We start from the raw sequence: 27,858 nt of genomic DNA, 5'->3' as shown, positions 1-27,858 counted from the left end.
AATTCTACTTCAAAATAATAAGATAGGATTAGTTTTGAAATTCTGGTTTGAAATAATCACGGATACTTGTTTTTCATTTTATTAATGTTTGTAAAAAATAACATGTTTTCAAGTCACTGGCTGAAGAAATACAGATTGTTCTTCTGTGACATAGTCAACTTTTGTAAATAATAAAAAAAACACTTAAAATTACATTTTTCTTTAGTATTTCCTGTAAAACATATGGAAAAAGCGAAAGGAAGTATCTAAGGTTGCAGTTTTAAATTATTATAATATATCACAAAAATTCTAACGTCTCCACAATATGAAAGACTCGTTAATATGTTATTGAACTATGTGTTGGTACAGAGCTACAGTACAAAAAGTATTATCATGGATGATTTACGAGTTATATGATTTAAATTTGTTGGAATGTATGAAATAGCACTTACAGGTTTACTAAGTTAGTTTGATTCTTTATGTTACATGGGGAGCAATTATAAAGCTATCCTCAATAATCTTCCATTGCGCACTAAAACTAGCCTAATTATTTTGGCGACAATGTTTTCAAATGCACTGATTTCTTCATTTAATTACAATACTTTTGCATTAATACACAGTTGTTCGTTTACGTATTTTTTCATTCGGTAAACTTGCTCTTTCAGATCATAAGAATATAGGATCATTTAAATGCATCCGTTTATAAGTATACAGATTCTGAAGAAACGATGTTTATAGCTATAAAAGTTTATACTCCGGACAGTAGATAAATACTATTCATTTGTAACTTGTTCAAATGAATGTTCGTTCAGACGACTATTGTCGATGGAAACGCTTAAATCTATTTAGTTATATAGTACCCAGCTCTGTTTTTGACTAAAATCTAATAACATAATAATGATGATATAGATGTTGTCTTTTATATTGAGAATCGATTACGTATGTATACAAGCTTAGAAGGGTATCAAACTTATACGTAACTGTTTGATTTTTGTTTTACAAATCGATTCGATTTGTCTGTCGAAACCATACTCTTTGTAATAGCCATACACTCAGCTCTTGATCTACACTTGGCAATTCTTTCGTCAACATTGATCGACAGAAGGCATTGCCAAGCAAGATTGGAACTTGCTCGCACAGATATTACAAAATTGTATGCATAAATATTTTACAAAACTGTATGTATAACACATCCGTCAAAGTCCTAAAACTCGGAGGCGCGCGCGGATAAAATTTACATAGGTATATAGATAACTCTCTGACGTTATTTACAAGATTTACAAGATTACACATGTAGGCAGATAATAATAAAAAAAAACACACACACACACACACACACACACAAAAGCATCCGTGAGGATCGGCCACGTGGATACAAGCGCAGAAGAGGAATAAATCTGCCGGCAGCAGCGATCGTGTGATGTCCTCCGTTGCGGTAACGGCTCGTCGAGTACTTATAGGAAGGAATAACCGTGACAGTCCATTTCTTAGGGTTGAGATTGAGCATCAGCAATTGTCGACGAACGAGGCCGTCGATCCGCTCGCAATTTCCGCGTACTCCTGCCTACTTGCCGAGCACAGCTTGCTCGAAAAATCCGTCTCGCGTTTCCTGCCAATCAACCAATTGGACGTGGCGCTTCGGATAAGAAAACGATCGATCGTTTTTATCGGACCTCGCGCGTGATACATACCCTCTACCTGGCAGCTCCATCATGTCGACAACGACACTGTTGACGTAGAGCCGGTCGTTGCACCAGAAGAAGCACAGCGACCGCGGCTGCAGCACGTCCATGTCGTAGGCCCAGGAGAGCTCGACTCGGCGTATCTTGCCGATCTCGCCGGTCGCACCCCCGGGATGTGCCACCACCATGCGCGTGGTCGTGCCGTGCTCGAGCTTCATGTAGCCGCTGAAAAGCGTCGGCAGGAAGGCGCGTGTAGTCTCGAGTCTCGCGACTTAGGATCGGCGCAAGCGCGAGCACGTACCTCGGGGTCAAGTCCATGTTGCGTATGACGCCGTTCTCAGCGTGAAGCGTGACCTTCATGTAGCCCTGCACCCAGCTCTCGGCCGTGGGCGGCCTTGCCAAGTTGATCGTTATCCTGTAGTGTCGTCCTGAAATCAGATCGGAGCCTCGTAGGACCTCGTCGCTCGTCCCCCGAACGGCCGAAACTCACTGCAGTAGGGGTCGTCCTTGCCGGTGGAGAAGAAAAACTTGGAGCCCAGCAAATCCGAGACGTCCATGCCCATCTGCTGCCTCCTGACCAGGGCCGGGCTGCTGTCCGCGTGGTAGCCCATGACGCCGCAGCTGAGGCTGTTGTTGCTCTTGCACGAGAAGCACTCGCCGCGCAGGAAGCTCGCGTAGCTGCCGCACTCGTGCGCCACGTACTGGCACTTGCTGTTGATGCTCTCGATGAAGAGCTTGATGGCGCGCACGTGGTTGCAGGCGACGAGGACGCGCGAGGCTTCCTCGAGGCCCTCGCGTATCAGGGTGAGCGGCAGCGAGGGCGTGGTTTCGCTGAGGTCCGTGCAGCCTGGCTGCTCTTTGCCGTTGTTGGGGTAGAAGTCCAAGTGGCCGCACGGCTGACTCATGCCGTAGCCCGGGAGACCTGGGGCGCGATCGTCGTTTTGCCTTGCGTTAGTCGACGCGATTCAATGGGCTCGGGACGCCGCGTCTCGCGATCGACCTACCTAGAAAGAAAATGCTCTTGCCGTCGGTGTGGATCACGTCGACGAGCTGAGCGTCGGTGTAGTCGAGTCGAAGGTGCGCTGGCATGCCTTGGAAGTAGGGTTCGGCTGGGTCGAGGCCAGTGATACGACCGATGTTACCGTTCAGCTTCTCGCCGGCGTACCCGGCTGTGTGCGCGCCCAAGCTGTGGCCGATTAAGTGCACCTCGCTTGGGTCCAGTCCGTAATTGTTCTACAAATTGAACACACCGTCGAGTGATTCTCGTCGATACCGTCCTCCTCGTGCCGTTCGGCTCCTTCGTCACCTGCAGGTGCTTGATGAGATGAGCGATTTCCAGGCCGACCAGCCTTGTGTTGGCGGTCGCTTGCGTGTAAAGGGGCAAACTGCCTCCAGCCCAGTCTACGATTATCACGTTGTAGTCGCCGTGGATCAGCAGTTCGTTTCTCATTTCCTAATCGAGACAAGCATTTCGAAAAATCTCAAACGTCTATTTTGCCAACCGATCGCTTCGTCGCGACAAACTTTTCCAAAATAATCGCTCGTTACTGCTGCTAGGCCTTCGATCGTTTCGGCCGATCGCCTCGCTTACGGCGAGCTGTTCGTTGCGGCGTTCGTCGGAAGGACGCGAAATCGGCTAGCGGTCTTCGGGGTTGAGCTGCTTCTGCTGCGACGCGGCTCGCGCAAATGGCGCAACTGCCGGTGTTGCGTTTGCCAGTTGGGCCAAACCGCAGACGAAGAGCTACGGTCGGCGAGCTGCGTTCGACGAACGATCCACAAGTCATCCGACGTCGTCGCGCTTTTCCGACGGACATTCCGAGCACGCGCTCGTCGCGGCAAGACGTGTGGCAATTGCAGGAACTACATGCGCGCGCGTACGTGGGCTCCGCGTGCTTGGGCACGTTCGGCAGTCGTTTATCTGCGCTTCAACTCGTAAAGAAGCTGCGTTACGACTGTTTGTACATATTTTCAAGTTATGTTCTCTGTGACTTCAACATATTGAGAAATTGAACGATTTGTAATTATTCGCGGCCTCATTTTTCAAATAGATTACATCAACGTCAAACTCATAACAGGCAGGATATGAAATTTATAATTCTACCTTAGAACTCTCATTGTTATACTGACAAACGCGCATCATTCATGCGTCAAGATTCTATCGCAATAAGGATAAGAATACATAAATCAACGATATTGTAAAGTTGTTACAGCGTGGAATACCTTACCTTCACCCAATTGCTAAGCGGAGTGTCTATGAAGCCGTGGATTATAAATTTAGTTTTCCGCTTTGGACTGAAGTTTGAACGCTTGATGGATTTGTCCTTTCCTACGATTAAAACTTGGCCCTGTAAAGAAAAACAGAAGCGTTCGATGAAAAAGTCGCGGCTCTCGCTCCGTCGCACGTGTTATTCTTATTGTACTTGTTAACTTCGACAATTTGACAATTACAAGGTACACATTGTCTCATTTATGTACTTTTTTACAGACTCAGAGATCAGCAATAACTGATTATTTGCGTAGCAGTGAATAAGAAAACAACAAAAAAAAGTATTGTCAACAACTCGTATTAGTTTCAACCATAACTTATTATTTGTTTTGCGTCCGAAACCCTTTTCCAACGCATATAGAAGTTGTGATAAATTCATGCGATACACATACGTGGTGGCTATCTGCCTGCACGCACTTTTGTGCTAGCAAACTCACACTTGCACCTAGAATTATTAGCAAATATATATTAATTTACTCACCGAGAGTATTAATCAAGCTTTCTTTCGTAATAAATGCCATTCGTTTTTTCATTTTTCTTTTAATTATTTTTTTTCAACATCGTGCATTTCACAGATATTTGGAAATGAAAAGTATCCCTTCGCGCGTGTATGCAAAACTTGCTTAGGGACTCACGATCTTACGCGTAATCAAATGGTTGTCATTTCACGTCGAGCATTCTACCGCTAAAGATATATAATTTTACACGTCGCCAAAGTTCACAAAAGACACGAAGCAATTAGAAAGGTCGTAAAGGAAAAATAAGCAATAACCGATACTATTTTTCTCTTCCAAATTGCTAATAATTGCTAACTAAACCGCGAGCGTTGCGGCAATAATTTAGATGCGATCGCGATCAAGTAAAGTCGCGCGCGCGTACTGTTAATTAAAGAGATACTGAAAGTCGAGCCAAGATGCTCATCAGTGCGCACGATGGAAAGCAAACTGCGAAAATTGCGTGATATTTTGTTTTTAAGGGAAAGAAAAAAGAACTACAAAATCATCTGGCTGAGAATAACGAGCCGGACAAGTTTCACAGTGGGAACGACTATACTTTTTTGACGAACTTTCATGTTTAAAACGTCTAATAAATCTTGCTTGCATGCGTGATTCGGACGAATATTTCTATTTTCAAAGTATTTTTTCCCCTGAATTAACGGTTTCCTTATCAGCGCATTTTAATTTCTCTCGGCGAATTAATGCTATAAGATAGAAACCTTGACGAACAGCTGCAATAAACCGATTCGAACGTTAAAATGCTTGTTAAAATTCTCGTATATCGTTCGTGATCAATAAAAGTTTTTCTCTCTGTCTCTCTTTCTCTCTCGTTTTTTCTACAAAGTGCTGGCGCGCGCAGCGGACACGAAGAACAACTTACTTCGGTGGGATTATCATTGGTATAGAGTATAAATCGCGTGTTGATGACCTCCCGCGGCAGTGGGAATACATTGAGCGGTCGATGAATCAGGTGATACCAGCTCCTGGTGATGTTGAGGCAGCCCAAATCGTCGTAACAGCGCGTCTCGTTCTCGACTGCAAAGTGTGAACGTGCACAGAGGATCAGTGACTCGAGCGCAATCGGTTTGGCAGCGCGTAGTGCTGGCGCAAGGGTATGCACAGTTACGTCGACGTACCGTTACGCTCGCTAGACGTAATGTACCTGTAGAGCGCGATTGACCCACATCTGCGGCTGCTCCGATTTTTATGCATTTTAGTGGATCTTTATGACTTTGTTTTGTCGGTCTGACGCGTTTTCACCGTTCACCGCCGGCAGTTTGGCAATAGGCTTCGATACGCGCCAGATATTTTCGCGCGACGGGCTTTCTTTGATTGTTTTTTGACAGAGCAATGGGCGATCGTTCGACGCCAGGAAAGAAAAAGGTCGCAGGCTCTATACTCATTTATACTCACAGGGCAGCCAAGGTATATTGACTTCTATTCTGTCGCTGCGCGCCCATTGCCACGGGTCTAGAATTCCAGCCGAGCAGATAACAGGAGCCAATGCCAATAGGAGCAGCAGCAGAGCTCCTTCGCGCTCGGACTTTCCTTGTTTCCACACGCCTCTCCTCCTCATCCTGCCAGATACCCACAAAAATCACATTTTCCGTTATAGCCACCTTTTTCCGCTCCACTGACTTACTTTATGCTTAGATCTAAGTCTACGTTCTTTCTCTTTTCTAAACTCTATCTCCACGTTATTATCCATTGCGCCCTACTCCGACGTCGGATTTTGCGCCGTCGTTGGAGCACTGCGATCGATTCGGTGGCCGAGCGTCCGATCGGCAAATTCACGTTCCACAAAGTCGACGGACCCATTTTCTGCGCGGCCTTCACCTCTCAAGCCAAAGGTCGAGGGCTTCGCGATGGATTAGGCGCAAAAGGTGCGATTCGAAATAAAAGCGCCAAGCTGACCGAGGGGCCGGCCGAAGGTTCGGTTATATCACTTGCCGACGCGGTGTCTCCGATTTGGAAACGAGCTCGATTAACATTCTCGCGTGGAATTAGTACCGATCGGCCGTTGATTATGTGGGACTCGAGCCTCGCACACGTGGACCGTTGACATACTTTCTTGGGACGCGCGTTGCGGGTGAATTATAGAGACGACCGCGATGTTTTCGAGAAACTCGCCACAGTTGTATAATTTTCTTCTTCTTCTCTCTTTCCCTTTACCCGCGCCGACGCGAGTGCGAAAGAGAAAACGTTTTGTTTTGGTCGACGCGGTCGATCCTTGAAAGTTCACGGCGCGCGAGCCGAAAGCCCGCGAGGGAAAACGGCGCGTCAGCATTCCCGCATAATTCACAATTTGTAACGGTACGAAAGAAATCCTAATTATCCATTTGAATTTTCCGCGCTCGGCCATCGACCGCGCGTCAATCGAAATCGAATGACCGCGTGGAAATTTTGATTTGATCAAAGTCCCGTTTGATATCGAAAAAAAAGACGTTTCCCAACTAACTAGATGGTAATTTATTAGTACTGCAGTCCTCGATTTAATGTGTATGATCTAGTTAGCGTGGCTATGCATTCTTTCGATGAAACGTAGAAAGTAATGGTAAAGAAGAGAGAGAGAGAGAGAGAGAGAGAGCGAGTGAGAGAAAATGGTAAAAAATTCACTTCCTCGTTTACTCTCGGATCACGTACCTAAGTTCCCTTTCGAAAATCCAAAATCGCACTGTTTCACTGTCAAATGCGAAGAGACAACTGCACGCACTGCGTCTGTCACAAAAAACCACGTGCTCGCGAGTATGACAGTTGATCAACACAAGGAGAAGAAGAAGAAGAAGAAGAACGAGGCGAAGGTGGGACTGCGTGGTGTGTACGCTTACGCGCGTCGCCACTAAGCGAATGTAGCCGGCGAACGTCTGGGACTGAATTTGAGAGAGTTCCGCGGAGCAGGTAGGCTTCTCGTCGCACGTTACAGTGGTGGTGGAAGCGGGGCCTTACACTCCGCTATTGTATAATATCCGGCAACGGATGACCTTCAGGCATACTTATCCACAGGGACGGGGGGACAATGCAGGTCAAGTTAGCTGCGCTATAGGTGTGTCAAATATAAGGGCGGACGACTATATACTTTCGACAGAGGGCACGGCCGAGAATCGCTGCTAGTGAACTGAAGAAGATACGTGTGGATTGTCACGTTCACGACCTTTCACTATGCTCGCGAAGGGGTGGCTGAGTACATTTGCCAGAGAGAAAGAGAAAGTTTTTGCTTTTTTTCGAAATATTTATTTTTGGCCTATAACACTTTTATTTTATTAAAGTTGTATGAAATTTTTATTTTTAATCCAGCGTGCTTCGATCATTATGTCAGTACGACTTGCTAGTGATAATAGTTGTCAACTAACCCTCATAAAAGTTTTCACAAGCCAAATGGGAATTCGCAAGAGAAAGTTTGATTTATTTGGTTTTGTGCACATTTTTATACAAAATATTCGCATTAGCCAGACAGATGCGATTATTCTTACACTCCGTGTGCTCATGGATAGTATTAATCTCCAGAACTAAGAAAAAATTTAAAAGCTATATGTTTTTCATCCGTATACTTCACGTTGTAAAGGAAAACGTTGCCGAGTCACGCTGATTATTCACGAAAACTAAATGAACGAAGCGATCAAGACTCGGATGAATCTTTCTCGGCAAGTCCATAAAGTAAAGCTGCTTGCTAGCGTGTCTTTCTTCTTTCACTTAAGGTTAGATTATTTTTTAATTTTGTTACTGCGTATGTTGATATTATGGTTTGAACCGACGTAACAGTAGCATCGTCGCTCGTAATTTTCCTGCATTTCTTTGCCATCTCATCTTCTAGCTTCGTTAATATCAACGATAGGCGATATTTTTCTGATAAGAAACTGTAAAAATATTGCAATTTGCACGAAGTAATGAAATATATAAATATGATCAGTTTGATGTCGATCATATAATAATGAGATCGGTACGTTCAAACATTGACGCGTAATGACTAGCAATAATTCGTTAGAGATAAATTAGCCAAGAAAACGTCGTCCGAATCTGTAATTGACGACACAAGTCGCCCGATGCAATTGCTTGCGAGCTCTTGCTCATCTCCATCTGTCGCGCTAACGCATAACCGCAACGCATTTCGAGCGAGCGTCATCCACCTATTAACGCTCTCACCTTTCGTGTTACAAGCAGAATTGCACAAGAGAGTAATAATGCTTGGCGTTTCTTCCTCGCTTGCGCGGCCTTGGCAAGGATCTCACCAAGAGTAAAAGTCTTTCCGTAGCGAATGATCTCTCGGCGTCGGATGTATATATATATATATATATATATATAGTTCGGACCGTTGAAACAATGTTCCCGTCGCTTCGACGATAGGCATTTTCGTACAGTACTCGGCACTGTGAAACGGTGCGGCGACCAAAGCAACACTGCCATTTTCGTCAAGCACGCGGATAAAATTTGCGCTACTCAAGAGATTTTCACGTTATTTTTGTCAAGATTCTGTTTTAAAACTGGAAGGAATGCGAACGACAGAATAAGTTTGTGTTGTTACGCCGAACGCTTGCAGTGAACTTTAGTTAGCGAGGAATTTCGAAGGTAGCCAAGGCCAACGCAAATAATTTTGCAAAATTTTCCAGTGGGCACGAAGAACAAGCGCTGCGGAAACTCGACACGACGAATCGAGCTGCATTTGACAAGATGAGCGTGGAAACAATGCCAGTCGAGGATACTTCTGACGCAAACTGAGCCGCTCGAGACGCGCCTTTAGCTGCGAAAATTCGTAGCTCCGCGCGCTCGGCCGTCCGCGCCACCTACGCATACTCAATCATTGTATAATCTGGAAGCAGGAAGCTACGCGGCCCGCGAGCTCCGGCAATTTGCTGCTCGACGGATGTCAATGGCGAGTCGCGCGCTCGCGTTGGCGGTTTCACTTTCCTTGGCGCGCGCGCGCGCGCGCAGCGGCTACCGTGCGTGCATACCGATCGGCCCCTGCGCGAGGCTTTTGATCTCCGCTTGGCGCCTCGCGGTGAAAACGGCGCCGACGAAAGGAAAAGCGAGCGACGAGAGCGCGCGAATTGCCCGGCGGCGAATTGTTCGCGCCTCGTGTTTTATAATGCACGCCAAGCCAATGCGGCCGGTTGGGGGTTTTTTTTTTTCCGCAGCTGTCGATTTTTGATTGTCCGTCGCGCGGATTATGTGATTGTTTACTTGCCGTTGCCCTTGCTACAGGGATTTCAAGATGAGCAATTGTCGAGCTATAAATATTCATACTTTTGGATAGGTGCTTGACGCATCCGTTGCTAGTTTCTCTGCAACGCCTCAATCTTATATTTTACCCAAGCAAGACTGGTAATTTATGTGAGCCTATGCAGAAAGATTTATAAGCAGTCTTCGAATGATCTATGTAATCGGATTTAGTTTAAAATTTAGTTTCTGTAGTTTTTTTTTGCGCATTCTTTCACTTCAATAGGTACCGAATATCAGCTACTATACAGTATTAACCTCTAAATGTTCATCTTAATATATTTTTTATCACTTTCACAATTTATGATCTAAATTTAAATTCTAATATCGAGAGCCAACCCTCCGTAGAATCAAATAAAATCAAATAAACAACTCCATAATATATTTTCTTGTAAACGTTTCGCTAGAGAGTCTTTATATTTGACTGATAATTTTCGTACCGAAAAAATTATAATGTTTCTGTGATAATGTTTTTGTGATAATATTTGACTGGTAAGAAAATACTGATGAGACTGGGAACATATCCAGTGAGATGTTTACATTACAAAAAGGATATATGGTGTTGTTGATTTAATGTTATTTGATTCTACGGAAGGTTGGCTCTCAACATTAGAATTTTAATTTAGATTATTTATTGTTCAATTCTAATAAAAAATTTTTTATTACAGACATAACATTATTATCTTTAATCTTGCATGTAATAATAATAAATGTGATTAAAAAATATCCATGTGACTAAAAAATTTCATTTCATCAACTTCATTTAAATACTTTTGACTTTTGAATTACTTGAAAAAAGCAATCAATATACCGTTTTAAATATAAGATTGATTCAGCTTCATTAAAAAAAATGTCTATAATAAAAGTACGGAAGCTTTCATAATATTTAATTAATTTAATAAATTAATGATAACATTTGCAAAAAAGAACCGCAACGGCATTGAAAGGATTACAATTCAATGAGCTTTGAGGAATGTCGAACTCGTATTTTTTTTTCTTGAAAGTCATTTCTTTTGTGTCGTATAAGCAAGCTTTTCTAGAATATTGTTAGGTTTGCTTAAGAAGTCAATGTTAGGCCTGCAGCTGATGCGCGAAAAAAATAGGAAAAAATTCGGGGAAAATAGAAAAGTGGCAAACGATCGTCACAAGATCGGTTCATCTCTCAAAAGCCCTTTCGATGCTGCGACAATCGAGAACAAAGAAAGAAAATCGATAAGCGCATTCTCCAGCGGCGCCTCGTCGCACTTTCTCTCTCTCTCTCTCTCTCTCCAGTGCAGAAAAATGCTCTCCCTTTCGTTCAGAAGAGGCCGAGCGCCACACGCGTATCATTTTTCTTTTTTTTCGACACTCGTAATTCTTTTTTTCCCGAGCCTGCGACATTAGCATAATTCTGCAGTTCGTACGGCACTCTCGCGTGCCGTTATTGTGCTCCGATTCATTGCACGTACAACGAAAACTACGCAAAGCGCTGTGTTTACGTCGCGCGTGAACGAGACTGTTTATTATTTTCGGCTTTGCTCGACGTTCTCCGATCGGCAGCGCCGAGTGCGGGAGACGACGATCGATCGATTGTTGAATCGCCCTTTATACACTCTCGCGTTAAATATAATCATGCGAGATTAACAAAAGTTGCGTGCAAACATGTATCTTCGACTTACCGTCAATTATTTATTTCGTGTCAATAAGTGCAAAGATGAAGTGAAATTAATAACCTGTTGACTTTAAAATTTATCTCGTATACGTTACGTTAAAATTACGCGAAGTTCTGAAGGTGCAGTCACTCATAATGAATTTCCAATGTCGGTTTTTAAGATTTTATGACTAAACTAACAGTGTAAATTGAATGCGAATTATTTTTTGATATTACAAATGCGGAAAATCTATGTACTTTAATCGTTTGATATAACAAAAAATTTGAAACAAATTTGTAAAAATAGCTGCCCTCAATAATGAAAAAAATGATAAAACAAAATGAAAAACCTTTTAGTGAAAAGCACGAACGCGTTTATATACGTGAGCGGATAAAAATAAATGTATTTGTGAATAGAATTACAGTGAAAACGCTGCTCGAAATCAAAGAGAAATACTTTTAACCGTCCTTGTTATCTCGCGTCCTTGTTATATCGCGCAATCATCAAAAGCACGTATAGTTTTTCGTCTAATAAATCTGACAGCTATGTCGTAATAAACATCGCTTTATCACATTGTGTAACTTGGCTACCAGACAATGCCACTGGTCTTACACACCTGACGACGGCGATTGCGTGTGGATTGAATTCGATTTTTCGAGGGGCTTTGTGATACGTATGAAAAGGATTTTCATCAAGGCGATTGAAGAAATAAAAAGAGCTTAGCTTGGCAATTAGTTTTGATAATAAAGGATTTTTCGTTATTTTTTTCAATACTTTCTTTTACAGTAATTTTTAATTAACCTTTCGCTTCGGACGATAAAATATAATTGGATTATAGTATCACGAATAATATCATAAATTACATTGGAGAAATTTATTTCTGGTATTATTAAATTACAAAATTAAGTCTACAATTATCCAAAAATTATTTGAATTCTTAAATGAAATGTGATATTTGTAAATTCTCCTGTTGTGATCATAACAAAATAAATTCAGCGATAAAATGCTTTTTAGGCAAACAAATTGCTGCAATGAATTTAAATTTCAATATCGCTTCATTTAATAGTACCATAAATACAAATGCAATACAGCAATAAAATAAAAAAACATTAAGACAGAAGAAAAAAAGTGTTTTGCATATAATCCTTCCGCTATAGCGTCGATGTTGCCAAGTATAGAATTTCCTTTGTGCGTCATGATTTGCCGGCATAAAATACGAAAAACCGTTGAGAAGAGAATCCCAATGACGTACGCGCGCGTAATATCAATCGCGCTTTATACGCGTGTTCGCGAGCCGTATGTAAATCGGCCGGGCGTCTCATCTAAAGGATCCTCATCGCGGCTCATCTCTGCAACGTCGGAGAAGTGAATTTCATTCCCAGCGACAATGAATTCTTCCGTGGAGCGCCGAGTGCTCGCGTTGGTCCGTTTTATTGGGCCGCCGAAGGACGAAGATCGACTTCCGCGTTTACGGCGAAGTTGCGCGATGTGATCAGAAGTCAACCGGTTTCGGGCACACACCACTAAACTCATCACCTCGTAGACGGCGTCGCGTCCGTATTTCCAGTCTGTCGAGCTTCGCGTCAGCCATTGCAAGGCGAGTCTAAAAATTGCCCACCTGGCAAAAAGGACGAAAAGAAAAGGACCGAATCGAGAAGCCGCGGGTCTTGGCAATCCGCGCAATAATTGCGGCGTATCGACTCGCGTACGCAACGCGAGCTGCGCGCGCTGTCGAGCACCTTCCGGCAAAAATGCACGCGCGGCAAGCATGGAAGGTTCCAGCAGTTTGCCGCGAGCCCAACAATTATGCAATGGACCCGACGTCCGCGTACGCGCACGGACATTATGTCACCTTCGCGTGGATGCGCGGCCATCGCCATCGTCGTGGCACAAACTCGCGTCCCCTATTATGTCACTCGACGCGCGCCCATTGCTATAGAAGCCATTTGTACGACGATGCCGGTAGGATTTGTCGATTCGCCGCTTTCGCACTCGCAAGCAAATCCTACAGGAGCTTGCCGAGTTTCAGGAGCCAGTGGCTGGCCTAGCTTCCGCGGGATTTGCGCTTGAAACGCTTGTTGCGTCGACTTTGTTCCATGGGATTCCAACTGGCAAAATAGCGAGGTCTCGCGTCACTTTCAATTGGCGCTGCGATCAAAATAGACCAATATTCATCGAGAGACAGTCGGCGAGGGAGGAAGAGGAAGGCTTTGTAAATGGGCGCGCGAAACAACCAGTCGCTGCAAGACCGTTGAAAGGTAGCCCGGCATTCCAGCGCTTATAAGGAAAAACTACGGCAAGTTTTCGCTCGTAAGCGTATTCTCTAATCCGATAATGCTTGATTGGATGGATGACGTCGTCCGACGGCTGCGCACTGCATTGATGGGAAAATTGAGCGCGAACAAGAGTTTTTTTTTTTTTGTCTCGGTCGTTTTCGAGATTCCATTCATGCGACCTCTTAAATTTTTTCAGGCGTATAAACCACATTAACTTTTTACGGCGGTAATCCGAAAAAAACAGTATTGTAAAAGTGAAAGGTCATATGCATAGAAAGTTAATAATTTATTTCAAGTTGCACTAATAAGATATCATTTTCTCTTGACCCAAATCACTGACCTTGCTGATCATTCAGAACCACGTTGCAAGTACTTGCGCGTCTGTGAAAGTCAAATACGTTTAACCAATTAATACACAGTCCTTATGCGAAATTCAAAACAACCACAAATTCATTCTAATTGGATCATCCTAAATTAATATAATAGTAACAAAATAAACTGTACCATATCGGCCAATCGTTCAAAACAGACACCGCGTAAGATAAATTAAAAAAAAAACAAACTGACGAAAGTGACGACGAATTCGAAAAACAGCAAAACAAAGGTGCAGGAAAAAGAACGAAAGTGAGGAGTTAAAAAGATGTTGGGCGTTTCGCCGAGGGGAGTATTAAATAATTGTTATTTCGAAAGGGAGAGTGCGATAAAGAGGCGAGATTCCGACCCAGATATCTTCGTCCTTCCTCCCGGCAATGCCGCTGCCGCGGTAAGCACCTCCACCGCGTTTGAAATCCTCCAGATCGTATTATAACACAGCTGTGCTTTATGGCTTTTCGTTTCACCTGCTCTCGTGCACCAACTTTCTGTTACGTTTCTCTCTCTCTCTCTCTCTCTCTCTCTCTCTCTCTTTCTCTCCTCTTTCCTTTACCCGTACGACCTGCTCAATTTCTCTTATTAATATTGATTTATGCCACCTTGAATAATCAGATATACGTTATTGATAATTGTGGCTATGGCAGTTATTCATCTATTTTCCCATAGCAATTCTTTTGAGCAGGACTTATTTCGCGTAACGTGAATTGCACGAGCTGAGGCGTTTATCCGTTGGATTTTGGTCTAACAAATATTCGTTAGCGCGAGAAAAATCGATGCGTTTATAGAAGAGGAAAACAAGCTGGCACTTTTAGCGCGAGGTCCATTGGTTCGCCGGGTAAAAGCACTCCGAGAAGCTCTCGCGCACCGAACTTAAATTAATTCGGCGCAGCGTGTTTATGTGGCTTTTTGAAGAACTTTCAAGATTTACATACGTCCTTGACTTTTTTTTCGTTCCCGCTTGTTCGGCGTTCAAAGTTACGTACGCATTGTAACTCCCGCGATATATTGTCGCGGTGATATATGCTTTGATTTTTCTCGATGAGGTTTAATTGCCAGCGGGAACGCAGATCGGCTCGCGCAGGTGTACGGCGAAGCCAAATTAAAGCCGCGTGCACGATAGAACGGAGCGCGAATTTCGCGATAGCGATAAATCAGCCCGGCGAGTTCGATACGCACAAAAGTGTCGTTATTCAATCGTCGTGTAAACGGCTGTTAATTGAGAATCCATAACGTCGGGCGTAACGGAGCGGCTTGGATTATTTATCGGTTGGCCGCTACTCTACGGCGGGCCGGGCGCGCAGTCGCAGAGCCGCGGCGAGCGTCGCGAGCGCGAAGAAAGACGTCCAAACGACACGAAAGGGGAAAGTCGATAGGGCGAAGGCTCGTTTGTCCTATTCCGTGACAACTCGGCGTCGCCGATCGGATAATGCCTGTAGGAAAAGCAAATGTAGATCGGATCGGGCGTCGATTTGGCAATTTGCCAATGATTTCGGCCCACAATGTAAATCTTCGGACATTACGCACGAGTTTTCGAATATACGATCGGACTCTCATCGTCGTATCGAGTACACTTATAAGCGTGTGTATTCTGATAAGATGAGATTAATCGTGTACTTGGGCCGATTCAAGTATCTACACGTTTGCAACTAGCTCCAAGCTGCTACAATTTTTACATATGAAAGTCTTTCTCTCTCCTAGCAATTTATGGTAGCACAATGTCGTAACTCGAATAAAATACTTTCTATAATACTTCATTGTACGCGCGTAGTATAATGCTCGAATATTTTCGGACTTTACTTCCTGCTATATACATCGGAACGGCAGCACGTCAATGCCCCCCAAGAATTTATACGGCAATTGTTGCCTGCCACAAAACTCGCAACTGATTTGCATTCTCTTTCTCAAAGGCGCGTATAATTTATGACCTATCGAGAGCAAAACGAAACTTTATGTACCAAAAGTTGAAAGTTTTTCTATCGCGAAATAACGATACGCGACAGTCGCCCGCGCGTGCAGTTTGCGCCGAGACTAATTATACGGGAAGAGTTGCCGTGCGCGCGCGTTTTCCAAACTCGCCGACATCGCGGCCCCAGGCCGCTCTCCCAGTCATTTCTACGTCGCGCGCGGTCGCAATGACTTAATTGCACGTCGCGCGGTAAAAGCGCCCGAGACCGTCCGCTCTTTTCCGAAATCGAGGGGACGTTTTTTTTCTTTTTTTCTTTTTCCTTTTGGTTTTACAATTCACGCGATCGCGTGCGTTTCCTCGATCGCAATTGCTCGACGCCTGCCGTAAAATTTTCGTTTTCCACGGTTTTCATTTGATTTGGCACGCGTACGGTGTATTCGCCGGGGATCAACGAGCCGGCGACGTTGAAAAGGAAGACGCGAGCAACCCCGTTCATCAGAAATGCGTAACTGACGCTAATCCGATCGGACAACGAGTGCCGAGAAATTCAGGGCCTCGATCGATCCGAAAGCCGTAGCCTAAAGCCAAGAGTTATATATGTGTATGTGTGTGCGTTTGTGTGTGTGTGTGTGTGCTATATATATATACATATATATAACAGCGTAGAAAGGCCGCGCACTCGAAAATGCAGCGAAGCAAAGCGAGAAAAAAAGAAGAAAAAAATAACGGCCGAGTCATCTTGGTCACGGCGTGGAATTGAATTTCAGTTGGTGTGTTTCTCTGGAAAGAAAGGAGAAATGGGCCGTGTATATACGGCCGTGACGCAATGCTCCTTTCGCGAGAGCGAGCAGCGGCGCCGGCCAGCGCGAGAGACAAAACAATTAAAGGAGCGCCTTGCGCAATACTTTTGGCTCTCCGCGAAATTTCACCGCGCGCCCCACCCAGCCAGCGCAACGGATGTGTAGAGAGACCAACGCACGTCCTTGGACGGCCTTATACTTGACGCTCGACTCTATATAACGCACTGCCGGATCACCTCGATTGATTCTCTAAGGAAACATTGACCTCGCGTCGTTCCCTTGGAGAGACGCCGGAAGATAGCTCCCGCGCGCAATTTACACGCTCGACGACTGCCGTTTACTTTGCGAATCTGACGAGTCCTAATTACCAGCCTCGCGAGAATAATCTATTTTTCTATACAACTAATGCAGGCGGACGGCAATGAACCAACGTCGTCCCAGGCCGATCGAACTTTACAGTGGCGTAAAAGTCGCTTTTTTTCTTCCTTATAATCCACGTTTTCTCTCGCTGCGATAATGCTTTTATTGTTCTCGCCGCCTTCTTCATGCACTCTCGGGACTTTCGAAGATTTGACCCACTGCAGAAGTGGTCATGAACTTAAAGTTACTTTACGAGTTGAAATGAAAGTGCGGGCGCACGATCCTGCATTATCACGCTGAAAAAAAAAAAGTTTTCAACTTTTTCTAAGTGACAAACGATTATATCGCACGTTCAATTTCACAAGAATTTTCTTTCTTTCAAAATATTACTTTCACCTTCAATTTATTTCAAGCTGCATCCCCCCCTCCCCGTCTTGACATACCATTGCATAATTTTTCCAGTAATTTACAAATTCATTGTGAATTTTCAAAATTTCGCGGATGCTCTGTCTAAAGAATACTCTAATGATTTACAAACTCAGTTAGCAATAACATTCTTCAACCGCAATACTTTCATGTTTTGTTGTTTATAAGCATCTCGATGATCTGATCATGCCACGTTTTAGATTATGAAAAACATGCAATGAATGACTATGAAGTATGCATTTTGAGCAGCTGTCGGATCATACATACGTTCACGATAATTCAAACTTTTTTTAGAAAAAAAAAATTATGTATGCGAATCTTGATAATTTTACTTACGTATATGCGAAAAGTATTAACATTTTTTCGCTTTCAATGATTATACAAATGCCTTGAAATTTACAAAATATTTCTAATCGGTTAAAAGGTAAAATCTTTCTAATCGGTTTGAAATACTTGGTAAATCAAAAATATGACAATACATAAGTTAACGAAAATGCACCTTGACGTGACAAAATTGAATTTAGTATTTGTCAGCAAAGTGAAGAAATGATTACTTAATGGATATTTTTGCATGTACACAACACTGTACCAATAATAACACGTTTGCACGTATATTTGCGATATTCAATTACAGTAATTTTAAAACGAATATGCTTACTTTTTTAACTTTCCGCTGGTTCGTGATAAGGAAATATTTAAGACGAAAATAAAGTTCAGTCGAGGTTGAATATTCTTGAATTTTCTATATTTAATACTTTTATATATATATAACCCTATGAGATATTTTACAAACCGACTTAGTCAGGTTTTTGGTTTATTTTTCACATTGTGGTTTCTTCTTGAAGGTGTTAAGTTAATTATGTAAGATTTACGTAAGATTCTCATTACGATATAAGTTAATTACAATTGCATAAGAAAGTATGGAAGATTCATTTTATTAAACTAATTTATGAACTTTTACGGCAATTTTATGGCGACAGTGCTTTTACTAATGTAAGTTTTATTTCACATGTGTAATAGAATTATTTTTTTTTGGATATTCACTTTCGGATTTTGAATTAGCTTTTTAAATGTCAAACCAATCACACAGCACATACACAAAAAATGCTATAACTATCGAAATGCAAATAACTGTATCAAACATTTACTTGGACAACGTGTAGTTTCAAAAACATTTACTTATATCTATTCTTGAATCTTGACATCATGTAAAAGGTTACAAACCAATTGGATTCCAATATGGCAATAAACCTTAACAATAAAATTACAAATCTCATAACAAAAGTAAATAAATAATTTAATTAATGAATAAATAAATAATGAAAAAAATAAAATAAAATGCTTAGCAACTCGCGAACTCATTCACACTATTTCTTATTGTAGCATCGCGTCACGGTCCGCTGCCGCACAAAAGACTTCTGATGTCCAAAGACTGTATGCAAACACCTTCCGCGTTTGAAAAGAGACTTTCTTCTCTGTCTCCCGGCAAATAAAATGATGGATAAAAAAGAAAAAAAAGAAAAGAAAACAACAAGCATCGGGCGAAAACGCCGTATCATTCTCGTGCTTGCGCAACGGTCGCGCGCGCGGCTAGAAATGCAGCAGTGCGTCGCTCGTCACGTGCCTTTTGAGAGTGGCACTTTCCTCGCGCGCGCGGCCTTTACACTGACCCAAATACCCCGAATAACGGAGTGAGAGTTTGCTTCGAGTGTGTATACCTATACTTGATCTCACGGGGAGCGCGGTCTTTGAAAAATAAGACACAATTGACGCACCTTGGAGGACAAACATACGTGCCGAGAAAACTTTATCGACAAGACGTGAAATCTCTTTGTTTGGATGCTACACATAGGCGCGCAGGAGGAGTGTCGTCGGGCGAAATGCCACCTTGGAATCGCGCGCGCGGTCGTGCGCGCAGAAACGTAATTGACAACGGTTTTGTAACTTAACCTTTCCCGGCGAGGGATATGGGATCTGGAATCTGGTACGTCGATTGACTCGCACCGATATGCAGTCAGTTCGTATTGAAGCTTTCAAAGACTAATCGCGTTTCGATGAATAGGATTTATTTCGCCTGGCGAATTTTCCCCTACGAGAGTTCAAAGAACTCGGCGTGTCCGCGTTATCCAATCAGCATTTATCGGATTAATAAGCTACGATTGCGGGTATCCATCGGACTAGAGAAACGTCGCGCGTGCTAATGAGGCTAATAACTTTATTGGCCGGCCGATCGTGGTTGTTTATAGATCGATCGCGGAAGGTTTTCGCCTTTTTCTTTCTCCCTTTTTTCCGAAGCGCCGGTGATCGTCGATTCGAGAGCCATACGCGGAAGTGCTCGTCGCCTATCTCGCTTGGCGCGTGTTCCACGATCGATCTGAATCCGCGAGCGCGCGAAGAAAGTTTTTCGGCAAGCAAATCAGCAGTTTTTGAGAGGAGTTATTATCATCCGCGCGTTTCTTCCGCTTACACACGGCCTGTCGCTACTTAGCGGAGAAAGTGCGTGGCGCGTGTAATTCAATTGTGTCTCTTTTCTTTCTCTCCCTTTTTCCAGTAGCTCGATCGCCGGCTATGATTTTATTAATGCCGGGATCGCGAGCGTTTCATGGAAATGAAAAGCGATCGAGGCGCGCGGCTTCCATCGTAAAAGCAAAGTTCTCAGAAGCACAGCGGATAACAGGGCAAGGGGAGCCAAGGATCACGCGAAGAGCGAGAAGAATGCGAGCGCGATTTTCTCCGATTACGTAATTTTCAGCTCGTAGGGAATCTCCGATGGAATCGCCGTGCACGCCGCGAGAACTCCGAGGCTCGACTTTTGTCCATTATATAAAAGCGCGCGTGAATCATCAGCTGGATAACGCGCGTGTCGGCGCCGACAGCGTTATCTCTCGCTATAAACAACAATGAGAAAAAGGATTGTTTCTGGCGACGAAGAGGATGATTATTTATCGCTGCTGTTAATCATGGTTACGCGCGCTTGTATTCCGCTCGCGCGCCTGAAGGCACAACGCTGAATACGCGCTTACCGATCCATTTCAAAGCTGCCGCGATACTCGCGAGCGAAGACAACGGCGGATTTGATTTTAGCGAGCAATTCCGATCGAACCTAAAAAAAAAAAGAAGTCCGTCGCGATGCCGGATAAGAGGAATAATGGACGCCGAGCAGCGTGCTTCGGGCTTCTGCGACCCATTCTTCGTGATTTTTAAGCGCTCGGCCGTCACGCTATCTAAGCTCTCTTGCGGAATTCGCCTTTCTTGCGGAAGTAACAATCGGATATACACGGCAATAGTGTGCGCGTTCGACCGATCGCCAGAGCCATTTTCTGCATACTTTTGTGTTACGTCACGTAATGTGACCTTTGGAAACGGGAATAGATCTTTTTCACGAGGATATGAATTACAAGACGAGCGCCGCCGGTGAAAACTAATTGTTGTTAACTTCCTTTTGTGGGCTTTACGTAAAAGACGATGAAAAAAATGTTAGCGCTATATATCTTTATGATCATTTTCGCTGTTATTTTTAGCTTCTATGCTATGCTGCTTTGTGCGTGCGTGCATTTTTTTACGTTGCACGCGAAATAATAGCTTTTTCCAGCGTCAAGAATAAATAATTTTCGGCGGTTTACGTTTACGCGGCTACGCGCCCGCGTAAATTACGTAAGTAATGAAATCAAGTGCCAAAATTAAGTGCAATACCACGATGCCAAGGGCCACGCGTGTTTATTATTTTTTACAAAGTACGAACGTAAAGAAAGCACGATTGTACTGGTGATCGTCATACTGTGTCTTAATTTTTCTTTTCAATTAAATAATATAATTTATGGCCAACTATCAATTGTCGTTAGTTCATTTTTAACTGTTAAAACTTTAAAGAGCCAATTGACGTTTTTTTATCAAGCAAACTACAAACTATTAACCACTAACTTACCGAGCGAATTGAAGTCGACGAAAGCAATTGTTTCGCCAACAGGAGGAGAAATGAAAATAACGGTAGTTTCCTCAATGATCCTGTGCAGCGTAATGAATTGCCTGTCAGCCATTTTCGCCAAAGACGCGAGGCTCCTTTTTTTATGACTTTTATGCCTTCGCTCGTGGCCTCGAATGAGCTGTTCCTTGAACTTCTCCGTTTTTCTGCCGTAAACGGTTATGTTAGATATCTTTCATGTATTCCTTTGATCTTTATAAATCACGCTAGCATCGAATAATTTATGAATGAGATCGACGGTGTAAAACAAATTTGTTTGCATATATATTCTGTATCATGCATAAAACAATCAACCGTAATTCATAATGAGTATCGAGGAGCAACAAATCATTTGAAAATTCAAACGACTACATTGCGGATGCAGATATATTTAAGGAAAAACGAAATAAGTCGACAAACACGAAGTGGTAATAAAGTCGTGAACTAAAATGAGCAAAAACTGTAAACCGAAGTTCAACGGTACCCCTTTGTCTCATCTTGCTCGTGTAAGGCAAATGCATCGGTATAATCACCATCTATGTCATGCAAATTTCGTTAATAACCATGTGCTTTCGTATTAACAACTCACTCACGTTATACTAAATAATCATAATAACGAAATGCAAATGTTGAGTGAAGCATTACTCGATGGTGAATTAGCCGTTTGGGCCGTGCAGCTGTCGTGATTGTTAGGACAGTATATATACTCGTATATAATGAATACAGACGACAAGCCGGCTGTTGCTTGGAAAGCTGTCTCACGGTTTGTTGGATAAATAAACCGTTTAGATTATACTGCGATATATATACACATTTGGAGCAATAAATGTCTCGCCGCGTTAGACAGTTTTCCAGTGCGTCCACGTTAATTGGCCGAACGGCGAGTCCAAGAGTTTCAAAACTCTGTGCGATCGGCTCGCGCTATTTAGCCTTACAGATACAGTGTCAAGTACGCGAGCCTCGATGCGTGGATGGAAGTCAAGCGAGATAATTTTGCGGCGCGATGATTACAAAGTTGATACGTCTTTTAATGAGTATTATTCTTATAATTAAATTCTTTGCCGCTGATTTGCAAGCGTTTACGTAGTAGATGTTTGCCTTTGTTGCGTTTCCCCCTCTACTGAAATTATGCAATGTCTATTTATATATATTGTTTTCTTACTGTCACGTATCGATCTATCGTGTCTTAATTTGCAGAACAAATACTTTTTAAAATACACACATCAATGTGCAGTCTCTTTATGTTCATACTCATGTAGTTTCTGAATAACGGACGCAACTATTCCCAGTGTAAATAAAGGGAGAGAGAGAACGTATACCATTATGAACAACCGTGTCGCAGTCTGCCATGTCGCAAAACAATTTTATCATCGTTGCTACGAGCGCGCGAAAACGTAAAAAATGACGCTTCTTTTGTGACAATAAATTTGTCTCGTATAATGTACGATCGTATGGACAATCGATCTTTAAATCTCATGCAGGGCTAATTGGCCAATAAACGTTTTCCCACAATGCACGAATTGGCGCTCGCGAGTGTACGGAATTTTATCTGGTTTTGGGATTGCAATGCGGAACGACCTCGAACCTCCGAGTCTATATCGGCGTAGGTCACAGAGTTGCGGAACTCGGCTCGGCACATGCCTGTTAAAGGTTCGACTTTCCTTGCGTTACGGTTGTCTCGAACGTAGGGATAGGTGCACGCACCTGGAAAAGGTTTTGCGCGCCTTCGGGACGTGACGGCTACGGCCGTGCACATCGCGAGGCTTTTTTTCCGAGCAGTTGACGGGTGAAATCATTCGGGATTCAAGCGATCGACCGAAAGCTCGGCCGAGAAGATAAAATCGAGTGCGGGCTCCAACGAAATAGGCGAGGAGAGAGACTTTTCAAGCCGACATAATTACCCGACACGCACCGCGCGCACTTTCCTCGATCTATAATTAAGGAATCGCGGAAACGGTCTCGAGTCCTCAACCTCGTGCGGCGAATTTCGCGAAGGAAGCGGCGTGCGCCCGAGTCCTGATTTTGTTTTTTACTCTCGTAACGTCTCTCGCGGGAATCGAGGTTAAGCCGACGGGCTTTAATTGTGAAAGAGCAACCTTTGGACGCGAGCGCGCTCCGCCATTCGCGAGAGTGTGCGTACGTATACGTATACGTGTGTGTGCGAGGCGAACGAGCAAACTATACACGCCTACGAGCGGAGAAAGCGCGCCGCGCGGAGTCATAGTCGAGAACCACTATACTACGGTTCGCTCGTTCGCCGCTCGAAAGTCCATTTTCTTTGAGCGGAAAAAAACGCTGGAATTTTATTTTATTTCATTTTTTCGTGTATTTTCCCTCGCCGTGCGTGTTTTTCGAAACCGACGGGCGGGGAGTCGAAGCTTCGAATTTTCAAAGTGAAGGACGGACGGGGGATCCATCTGTTAGGTCGTTTATTTACAGGGTTTTCATTGATTATGTTGGCTAACTTTTTTGCTGTTCATTGATTACACGTTCGCTACATGCAGTCTCGATAAATCATCGGAAGGATATACATCCATATTCATTGGCTTCACAGACATTTATTATAGCGTTGGCAGATTTAGTACTTAGGAAATTAAAATTTTACATCTTTTTTCATCGACTCTCGTCAATAATCCGAATGAATTGTTTCGTGATTATATCTCGTCAACGAAGGAAGATCAATGCCCTTATAATGTTTAACACTGTGCTAATATGATGTGATCTTTTGTAACCGAGAAGACACCATTTGTCATTCTTGCAAATGAGACATTTTTTCACGTAGGTCACGAAAACTTTCTCCGTTTCTTCTTCTTTTTTTTTCAAGTCAAGCCCAACATTGGAAAATCTGGCGAATCACGTGGATAAAATTAATTTCACAAATCTTGAAATCGTTAGATCTCCGTAATTTTTTTTTATACCGGCGCTCTACCGGCAAAATTTGGATATCAGCTTCGAATATGGAGCTTCGAATGGATCGCGAATTTTATACGTGGCGCGGGTAACTCGACGGTGGCCGCGCTCGCGCTACGCGTGCTGCGCCGCGACTCGACGATCTCTCACTTCGACTCCAGAAGCGTCCAGGTCGAGGGAAAATACGCACACTCACATTTTTTGCAGCTACTCTCTCATATCACGGCTGTGGCGCGTCAGCTCCCTTCTCTTCTCTCCTACAGTTTGCACATCTTGCTTTTTACACTTGCAGCGGCATCAAATGAGTCTGTCTCGTTGTCGACGAAACCTTATCCACGATAATGTTCGCGAGTCGCCTTTGGGAATGCCTTACTTGTCAAAGGCGGTAAAATAAAAGTACGGAGAAAGAAAGAATGAGAGTGTACACGAGGTCGTGGTCTAAAGCGCTTAGCGGTGAGAGGCCGGTGCTCGACTGAGGTACCTCGACGTGCACATGCCGGATATTCACTTGTCCTGGGGAATATTCGCGCCCACCACTGCGCCAAGAGCGCGCGTATACACATTACCGTTAGTCTAGCCGCCAACCGTTACTATCTCTCTCTCTCTCTCTCTCTCTCTCTCTCTCTCTCTCTCTCTCTCTCTCTCTCTCTCTCTCTCTCCGCTGATGCATCCTATATATATATCGAATGCAATGCTGTCTGCATCTCAACTTTTCAGTCTCGTTCGTTTTTCTTTCAGTGTCAACTCGGTGTCAGTGGTAACTAATGTTTTTATGACACTTCGTGCTTTATTCCGATGGAAGGCAATAATGCTAGAGTGCAACACGCCTAATGGTACCATTGCAACGATTGATGATGATATTGTATTGAACCGAGTGTTAGATCTTAGGTAGGTTTCGGTAGGATCCAATATAGGACTACTGTGCGGAAACTGCTGTAATTTTTTATCAACGATACATTTTTTAACACTTGACAGCTCATTTTGAAGCTTTTGAAAGCGTAATGAACTGGCGCGTGTATTTCTATAACGATATCTAACTCGAGCACTGCAACTCTTCTTTTTTTGGGTATGCATGTGGGACTACTTGATAAGGGGTATTTTTGTGTATCTGAATCATACCTGGCATATATAAATAAATTACGACTTCAATATTACCTACGTTTCTAATACTAAAAGCTTATTCGTAAATTATGGCAATGTCACAGTTACGTATAAACTGTCAAATTTTTTCTTTGGCTACGAACTAAAATTAAAAACTGAAAAATAAAAGACAACATTATAAGTTTTATTCATAGCTCATTGTTACTTTTTCATGTAGAATCACACGTGATTGAGTCGATACTTGACTTAATTACTTACATGAAAATTTTTGATGAAAACTTTTGAAAAGGTAAAAGAAGATGAATTTATTAGACGATTTTATTATTTATATAGAGTGATGTGGTTGTACGTTCGAGCATTGAATTTGAATGACATATACTTTTTTAAAAGAAATTCAGGGAGCTAAAAAATTGAATCTTCTGAGATCGAAATAGCTACTAAAAAATGGATTTCATCGTCGGATGATTTAAATCTATAGAGCTGTCACTGATCGATAGCACAGACACAATTTCACGATGCCTTATTGAATATAGGACACGTCAATTCAAAATACGAACATAGTTCCATATTAGCTCCAGCTTTTTCTGAAACTGCTTTCCCTTATGACAATCTTTTTAATAGCATTATTTAACAATATATGATTTACATTGCATATAAAATGTACTGTATAAGAACACTTTAAAATCTTATTTTCATCCACTTGACAAAATATATCTGCAATGGGCAGAACTTTCCCCGTTATTGCTCATATAAACAAAAAATGGAAGCTTATGTTCAATTTCTTCATTATGTTAAACGAGTTTTGAGAAACGAAGCATCTTTAACTGACTATATGTAATTGCATATACACTCATAAGACCGTGAGAGAATATGATATCTGGCCGAACGAGTTTTGTTTTCTGCTGCGACGAAGGAAGAAAAGAAATAACAATCCAGAATGTCTTCTTTCACTTTTGAAATGTTTCCTTTGAATGAAATCATAAGTGGCCTTATTCACTTGTTTACCATGACAATTTTTCAAGCGATTACTTTATTGTATATAGTCCAGCTTTCATTTACCAAAATTTTCCATTCTCAAAAGTTTCCACTTACTTTGCGACGCTGCGCTTGCGTTTCGTAATGCCTCATTTGGGATTCTGGAAATGTTATGATGAGGTTGAATTGGATATACTTTCTTTATATGACTATTTTGATTGAAAGGTATTTGATAGATTTCATCTTTTGACAGATAAAACTCTACGTGTTCTCGTGCATTAATTCTTGAGGATTAACATATAATCTAGAAATAATATATATCTCTGAATGCAGCTTCTTATACGAAAAATTTTCAGTTAGAACGAACAATGAATTATTCTATATTAGTGAAACGTAGCTCAACTATAAGGAAACGCATATTTGCATCTTAAAACAATGCTTTAATTATAAAATGACAAGTGCATGAAATATAAAGTATATAGAAATGTAGATTAAATTGACCAACAAAATTGTGTAGTTACCAAACGAGGAAGTGTTATAGCGTAGTGACCGAATGAAATTCAAGGCTCATGCTTGACACGTCTATCTCATCAATGTTAATTTTGCGACACCGAGGTTGACGCGCTTGTCAAGATGCTGTCTAATAAGCAAAACATTAAAATTGGAACGAGAATTTGACGGAACGGTACACCGAATAAGACGCCATACGAAGTTGTGCAACGTAAAATCGAATTACGAAACCAATAAGTTTCGCGAACTTCTTATTACCGCATTTCCATACGCAGTCGCGGGCTGAGTGAAATTACGCGATGACGTCTGCGGATTTTGCAGGTATAGACACAAGAAGACATTTGTTTTTTTGTTCCTTCATGCGAGCATGCAGTTTGCTGTATAACCGTGTGGATAATCAAAGACCGTTACCATCAATTTTAGTTTCCTTGAATGCTATTATTTTTTTATACAATAGCCGTTAAGAGTCTTTATCAGTCAGATTATGATCATGAAAACAAAGTTTAAGTACCATGAAGCTTTTGTATTTGATCGTTCTGGAATAGATTCTGAATTTCATACCATTAAGTCAATGGCTTACTTCCTTCCAAATCATTATCCAATATCATTAATTTTTTCCTATATTTAGTAGACTTATGTATTATAGAGAAATCTGAGAAACAATAGAACTACCTATAATAGAATACGTATTAAGCGTATAACAATGTGATTACATAGGTGCTCCTAAATTCGCAGTGTTTGCGCATTTTTATTCCGTTATGAATGGATATGAGTAAACAAATGGAAGCTCATTTTAGCACTCTCCTGCTGCGCTTACGTAAACTCCCATTGAAGGTATTTTATTCATTTGAAGCAATTATTGCTCGACGTAATTATTTGGGAACGTAAAGTATTTCTTTTATAAGCCCAGGAAACGAGTAGCCGACACGAATAGTGTTAATGGTAATTAATTAAAAAATGAAATAGTACTCAGGTTACGTGCGCTTTCAACAAAC

The 27,858-nt window shown here is 42.4% G+C and overlaps 1 protein-coding gene across 1 annotated transcript; it reads right to left on the bottom strand.

Moving 5' to 3' along the window:
* Window positions 1–54: 54 nt before the first annotated feature.
* LOC131670097 (pancreatic triacylglycerol lipase-like) lies at window positions 55–24,759 on the bottom strand. Its single transcript, XM_058945459.1, has 10 exons — window positions 24,474–24,759; window positions 5,838–6,001; window positions 5,305–5,459; window positions 3,887–4,006; window positions 2,968–3,114; window positions 2,666–2,894; window positions 2,152–2,583; window positions 1,963–2,089; window positions 1,671–1,886; window positions 55–1,588 (listed from the first exon to the last, which is right to left on the bottom strand). Coding segments are annotated over exons 1-10 (1,695 nt in total). The 5' UTR covers window positions 24,476–24,759; the 3' UTR covers window positions 55–1,485.
* Between the last annotated feature and the right edge of the window lie 3,099 nt (window positions 24,760–27,858).

The sequence above is a fragment of the Phymastichus coffea genome, unplaced genomic scaffold, assembly GCF_024137745.1.
Source record: "Phymastichus coffea isolate CEN01 unplaced genomic scaffold, Cenicafe_Pcof_1.1 PCOF00100, whole genome shotgun sequence".
Lineage (NCBI taxonomy): Eukaryota > Metazoa > Arthropoda > Insecta > Hymenoptera > Eulophidae > Phymastichus > Phymastichus coffea.
The sequence above is the reverse complement of the archived record's forward strand: the minus strand, read 5'-3'. Positions and strand labels throughout refer to the sequence as shown.